Below are 7,398 nucleotides of genomic sequence, written 5' to 3'. Positions count from 1 at the left end.
TTACTGTTATCCTTACAGCTTCGATTAAGAAAGTTTGATAGCACACATACAAGTGCACTGCTTCTGTACTAGATAACACATGGTTCCAGATGAGCAGATTGCCTTTGAGACCAGCTTTGCCTTAATGTGGATGATTTCCTTGATCCGTATGTGTTTTATAATACAACCAAGGAGATGATTTAAACAAGTCATCCAGAGACCAATAAAAATTAATTGCCTGGGTAAATGGATTTTAATGGACTCTTTCACTATTAACATCAAAAGGAAACTAAGGGTTTAAAAAATGTGGAACTAAAACATTTTGGAAAGTTTTCACTTGACTTGTGATAATTCACAGTATTTTTGTAATGTAACAGCATGTCTCATCACAACTTAACATTAACTGAATGTGCTAGATATTGTACTCAGAATACAAAGACAAGATCCCCAGTGATTCCTGTCCTCCACCTTTGAGGAAATATCCATTGACTAGTTAAAAACACATAGACATTTTTTTTCTGGGTATTGTGTAACTGTTCACAGAGAAAATCTCATGTTGTTCTCTTAAATTACCATTATTCTCTCTGAAAGTTTATAAAAGTAAACAATGAAGTGAGAAAATATAACAGAATGTTTTCAGAAGAGGCCCTTTCACTGAGAGAAAAGTTCTGTGTCCATTTTGGCAATCTTTAAGAGAATGAATACATAGTTTGTGTGTATATATACATATACATATATATATATATACACACACACACACATGCACACAAACACACACATTTCTCTCTCTCTCTCTCTCTCTCTCTCTCTCCAACTGGGGGATTCCTGATACTATTACTCTATACAGAACAAGGATCTAGACTTTCCAAACCATACGTTGCAATATATGATTCCATTCAAGATGCTTCTTTATATAGTAGGATAGAAAATTTAATAATATACTCTTAAACCTCAGAATGCTCTATCAGCTAAGAGAGTCCATGTTTTTAGGAAATGTGCACCTCTAGTACTAGTTTTTATTTTGTTTCTTTGTTTTGTATTTAGCAATAACAGAGATCCTATGTGTTTACTTAGAGCTTAAAATAACTATTTAGAAAGCTTTTCACACATTTGAATGCTCCCATTATAGAAGAAAAAAACATGTTTTTGATAATGCTTGATATTGAACTACAATGAAATTGGAAAGCTGCTATATCACTATCTAATGTGTTTTTCAAGTTACCTTGCCAGAAGACTTGATTCCTTTAAATAGTGCTGCTCCAACTATGAGCCAAGCCAGAAGAAGACAAAGTGCTAAATACCACACAATTACTCCAGTCTCATTCATTCCACTTGACCGTTGGAGCGCCACTTTACTGAAACATATAAGTCATTTTATGATCACAGAATCACTTGACTTAAAGAAAATACATTGAATTTTGTAATACCACTTATCCAGGTGGAATTTTCATGAATATTGTATCTTATTAACATGTCGAAGTTTGGTGAGCCTTTGATAGATACTATCAATATGAAGAGGCACAGATAGTTCATTAAATGGCCAAGCTCTGAATTCAGTTAACCACAGCTAATCCAAAGTTTCAAACCATAGAATAAAAGATCTACTGATTCTTTTAGCTATTACCTTCCTCTATTTCAAGATCTTTGATATAAAGAAATTGAGTTTATGTCAGATTATTTTATTTTACTATTATAGTATTTTCTCATGTTATAAATAATGAGGAAAACATTTAAAATTTTAATTAATATTTCCTCATTTCCATACTTATAGATATCCATCCAAACTCAAATGATCTCTGTTATTCACACCTTTTCCACAGACTTTCTGTAAAATTCAAAGATTCCTGCACTAAGTACACGCATGGATCTAGGATTTATTTCTAAGCTTGAAGTTTGAGAATATTTGAAGATCCAAAGTTTAAAAGAGTTACAAAGGTCATTAACAGTGAATGAAGAAGAGGTCATTTAGCAGTAGAGTCAACAATATTAGGTAAGCGTAATGGATAGATATAGAGTAAGTAAAGAGAGATCATTTGAAATTAATGAAAGTAAATATAACACTACATATCTATTCTTACCATATAATGACAACAGTAAACAAAACTGCTGAAGAATTACACTTTTTTAAAAAGCAGTATTACTCATCACCCAATGATTTATCATTACAACTTGATCACTGTAGTCTAAACTTTGTATGTGTTTCTTCAAAGCAATTTCCTAACTCATAGCTAGTAAGTGCTTAATAAATCATTACAGTGTTGTGTCCATTTAATAACTAATTTATAAAAGACACATTGCTGACTATGAGCTAATTTTGCAGGTAACTACTAATCACCTGGGATAGGTAGACATTTGAGTTAAATGAAATATAATTTGTCCTGATTTTCCTTTTTATGTGTTAAGGAAGGGATTGATTAATATTTTGTTGTTTTATATAAATTTTAAGATAACATCTGCTTAAAAGTAAATCGTCTAGTATACTTACTTCCAATATTGTTCACTGGGAAGCTGCCCTGGCTGATAAATTTCACTGCCATTGATGCAGATAAAATTGTTGATGTCTACCCAGCTTTTATTCATTTGGACGATCTCCTGTATTCCTTTATTCACTGTACTCACATTACAGTGAGTTACTAAAGATAATCAAAAATATAGACACAGACATGTACTTAGTTTTAGAAGATTGCTTTCCTAGAAAAAAAGTTTTAATGGTAAAATATTTAAATTATCATCAAAATTGTTACTTGAAAAAAGTGGAGTAGAAACCTTACAGATGGAATAAGCTATGTACATTCAGCATCTTAAAATCTTTTCTACTAAACTAGGAGGAATTACAAAACTGTCTACCCTTTCAAGCTGTGATTGTATTTACAGTAACAATAGGTATAGAGTAACAATTGTTTCAGTTGAGGTTTAGTGTGCTAACAAACTTTTGTGTGTGGATTTACCTATCCAACCTATGCATATAGACAAATTAAGGCCTTTAAACTTCTCAGTAGCATTAAATATTTATAAATTTATCCTCTGATGTACATAGGTAATTAAAATGGTAATAGCCTACGACATGGATGGTACATTATCCCAAAGATTAGCAACATATGACATGAACAACACCTACTGTCTCCTGAGACACACACAACTATCCTGGATAGTACTTTTCTCCCTTTACCATTTTCTCAGTTTCTCCTCTCCTGCCCAGGACATAGGCCTGGAAGAAGTAATCTTAGGCATGATTTAGCCTTCCTGGCTGCTCTCGGGGATTAGCACATTGTATTAATCATTTTTCCGATTATATATACTATCTTCTGCTTTCACCAGTGACCTTTGGACCATTTAAAATCGTACCTAAGTTGCTTAGGGAATGATTTGACCCTTGAAGCTTATAAAAAATACATAAAAGAACTATTTGGTGGTTGACAAATTTTACCTATTGGTGATCTGCTACAGTTTTATCTGACCACGAAGAACAATTTTCCATGGTAGTTCACTTTGAAAAGAAGCAAACATGTAGTAAAGACTATAGGCAATTATGACATTGTAATAGATCGTCACATGGATATCAGGACCATTGGTAATCCCCACACCCTGAAAAAAAAGAAGCAATTAAATACAAATCACAATCAAGTGAAATTTCTTTTGCTAATTTCTAAAAAAGCTGTTCTCAATTACCACAAAATCTATTTTAAAATAAAAAAGACTATTTCAGGCAGGGCGCAGTGGCTCATGCCTATAATCCTAGTACTTTCCAAGGCTGAGGAGGGCGGATCACTTGAGGTCAGGAGTTCAAGACGGTTAACATGGTAAAACCCTGTCTCTACTGAAAATACAAAATTAGCCAGGCATGGTGGTGCATGCCTGTAGTTTCAGCCACTCGGGAGGCTGAGGCAGGAGAATTGCTTGACCTTGGGAGGTGGAGGTTGCTGTGAGCCGAGATCCACCACTGCACTCCTGCCTGGGCATCAGAGTGAGACTGTATCTCAAAAATAAATAAATAAATAAATAAATAAATAAATAGATAAATACATAAATAAAGACTGTTTTAAATGACTTTTTTCCTTTTTCTTTCTGGGAGAGTAGGGGCTAATGTTGTCTGAGTAATTTTCTTCTAAATTTACATTTATTTTTATGATTGGCTTTCTGATGCAGTTTCTCAGTTGATTAGAAAGCGTATTAAGGCCAAGGCCAGAAGACTTCTTGTCAGCACATCAAATTCACACAAAGAAAACCCATGTCTATTACTTTTTCTTATTAAGCCTGCAAATTCTTGTCAGATCATGCAAAGTCGACATCTTTAGACAAAAAGAAAAAAATTCAAAGCACATATCTTATTTACTCACTGACCAATACAATATTCATCTATACATCAACATTTTGAAAAGTAGAAAATGAAGCCTCTAAAATAATGACCTGGAGGGATGGTGTACATATATCTACAACCATGTGTAAAGAAAATTAAATAATTCAGTAACAATCTGAATTTAAATATCCAAAGTTTCTTTAACTAAGTAATTTCAAAATGCAGTTTAGCATGCTGAATATAACTCCTATGCTTAAAACTAGCTTTTAAGGTAGTTTCTCCACTCTTCCAGAACAATATTCTATTCACCTCACTATGAAGTTTTGATGTTGCATTGAAAACAAATAATTTTCAGCAGCTAGCATCAAAATGATATTTAATCTTCAGTCAAAAGAGGTAGTTTGATGTTTAATAACAAGGCATTTTTCAGCTTTATCAGTGTCCTATTCTATTAAGAGCATCCAAGAAAAAATAGTGACCTACCCTTCAACTTTTCTGAATGAGGCATTGTAAAAGATATGCAAAGGCAGTAAGACACAGACTACATACGAAGTAGAAAAAAGTTAGAGCCTTTAAACTAGAGCACAAGACTATGTGGCAAAAGAATTCACAAGGTGAAAATGGGAAAATAATGACACCCTTCTAACTGTTTTTAGTGTGCTTTCTAACCCTTCCCATTTCTGCAGCCCATGATAAACAGAAATAAAACATGTGATTTTTTAAATTCTGCAGTGGCATACTGTACAGCGAAACAACAATAATGCATGTTTTCTTTGCCTTAAATTGTCAGAATTTTAAGCAATTTTTTGTTCCTCACAGTGAAGGTAGCTATATGCACAAATATACAAATAACCATGGTGAAGAAAATGCTTTAATACCAACCTTGAAACAATGGAAGAATCCTCCAAACTGAAATTGGACCTAAGCTAGCAAATTGTCCCAGTGAACACTCCAGAAAGAACAAAGGTAAACCAGCCAATGCTAGCATAATTGCATAAGGTATCAAGAAGGCGCCTAAAAAAGGTGAGAAAGAACCAAAGCACTATTACAGCTCAAAGTCTTCATGGCACTTTGACAACCAGCATAACATTTTAAAAGCATCCTGATACAGTGGAATCAGAGAGTGCTGGGTTTGGGCCTAAAATTCACTACTTTCTATGAATAAGTAGTTGATTTTTTAAACCTTGGATTTCTCATCTACAAAATGGGGATGCTAGTATTACCAAATGAGGCTGTTGTGATTACTAAACATTGTAGAGTATAAAAAGTAAGCCGGAGGAATTGAGCGATCCCAGGCATTGGAGCCAGATAGACCTAGGTTGAAATCCTGGCTAGACCATTTACCAGTTATGTGACCTCCAGCAATTTGTCTAACGTCTGAACCTTCGATTCCTTATAAAAGGGGAGAACAATGCCAACTCAGTTTGTGGTAAGGGTTCAAATACAGGGTCTATGTGAAAACACTTGCTAAAATGCCAGGCACATGGCCCATGTTCAACATTGGTTTTCCTCCTTTCTCCTTTAAAGATAAATGGTATATTTTTAAGACTTGGGGTAAAACTGCTAATGTGGCTCAGAGTGTAAGTTACTGCAATTAAGTTTATTATTCTCCAAAGAGTCACAAGGTTCTTCACTCAGTGTTAGTACAAAATATATTGGTTTTGTTTGAAGACTCTGAACTTTTGAGAAATACTTTTAGTTAACTTTCAATTTCATAAGGAATAATTCTCCCACACTAGACAATTCACCTCCCCCATCCTTTTAACCTTTTTCATTTTCCTTTTCTTTCTTTCCACTTTTGGGGCATAGTATTTTTCATTAGAAGCCATGCCAAATTATAGGTTGAAGCAAGGGTACAATATTAAGCTTACTAATAAAGCATTCCAGAAGTATTGGCAAAGTTTAATAAAGAATGTGGGGATCAGTGGATAAAAATGGGTTTTCAGATTATATACATTTTATTTACTTATGTTACAGTTTTGCCTCAAGTATTTTTCATATTATGATACTGTAACATCGTACCTAGGAATAACATTTTCTCAACTCTCAAAATGCATTCTACTAAAAATGAGTCTATAAAGTACTTGTTATTTATTCATAGGTAAGTGGTTTACTTTAACACTAACCCTGGAAGTCACTAGACCACAGGGAAAAATATGTTTGTATAGATGTTGCAATGCACATACCATCTTTACTACGACTAATAGAAGTTTAAGTCCTATGAATGACAAATATGAAGAAAAAAATTCGGAATATCCCTATTTAACTACAACAATAAACAAGCTTTACCAGCTGAGTGTGAACAGGTATTTTTCTTTAAAAAAGATTATTTTCTTCAGTGTTATACCTGACTTTTCATCTATTATATTATTTTATTATTAATAATATCCATAGATGATAAATTGTTAATATAGTGGCCACAAATTGTCAATACTACAGACCTAGACCTTAAAGTGGTATGACATTTCTCTTTAATAAACTGTTAAAAAGAATATATAGATAAAAATATTTCCAGATTTTAGAAATAACTTGTCAAACCTGACTATATTTTTAAACCTGATTTGCATTTAACACATTTTAATTTCATTTTCCTCTTCCACTCTTGGACAAAAGAAGAAGGACTGAGAGTGTCTAGATCATCTATTACCCAAATGATGTTATTATAAAAAATTGAATGCCAATATGGCATATTAAATTTTAGAGGAAATAGTGAAAAATATAATAGCATACAATTAATATTATTTTTTGACTATATTTTCAAAGTTTCTATTAAAACTAGTTTAATATAGTTCCTAAAAATTCATGGCAATTACTGGACCTATGTATGATGTCAAGGCACAGGGAATTTCTTATTCTAAAAATGAGTTACAAGAGGCTCAAAATGATCCAGAATGCTTCTCTTTACCACACTGGACCTTAGGACATAGACGGAAATAAAACTGATTTCTGATGAATTTTCCAGCTAATATTCGATACCAAGACGACTAAATGACCCAGCTTCTAGATAGGGGAATTCATGCTACTGACACTTAAAGTGTTTAATAAACAGAGTTCCTTTCTTAAGTCTCTGAAGACCACTGTGAATATTTTAATGTAACCAGTTAACAAGAAATGCGATTGAA

General features: G+C 33.1%; 1 protein-coding gene across 1 annotated transcript in view; it reads right to left on the bottom strand.

Annotated features, from left to right (window-relative positions):
• The window catches only part of LOC108522818 (sodium- and chloride-dependent neutral and basic amino acid transporter B(0+)-like), an 18,170-nt gene that overhangs the window by 8,893 nt on the left and 1,879 nt on the right, over window positions 1-7,398 (bottom strand). Inside the window, 7 exon segments of the mRNA XM_017863259.1 lie at window positions 1,202-1,334; window positions 2,465-2,612; window positions 3,407-3,430; window positions 3,433-3,453; window positions 3,456-3,539; window positions 5,120-5,290; window positions 6,025-6,033. Of these exon segments, the coding sequence (XP_017718748.1) occupies window positions 1,202-1,334; window positions 2,465-2,612; window positions 3,407-3,430; window positions 3,433-3,453; window positions 3,456-3,539; window positions 5,120-5,290; window positions 6,025-6,033 (590 nt within the window).

Source organism: Rhinopithecus bieti, unplaced genomic scaffold (genome assembly GCF_001698545.2).
Source record: "Rhinopithecus bieti isolate Rb0 unplaced genomic scaffold, ASM169854v2 scaffold_69794, whole genome shotgun sequence".
NCBI classification, from domain to species: Eukaryota; Metazoa; Chordata; class Mammalia; order Primates; family Cercopithecidae; genus Rhinopithecus; species Rhinopithecus bieti.
This window is presented reverse-complemented; position numbering and strand designations above follow the sequence as displayed.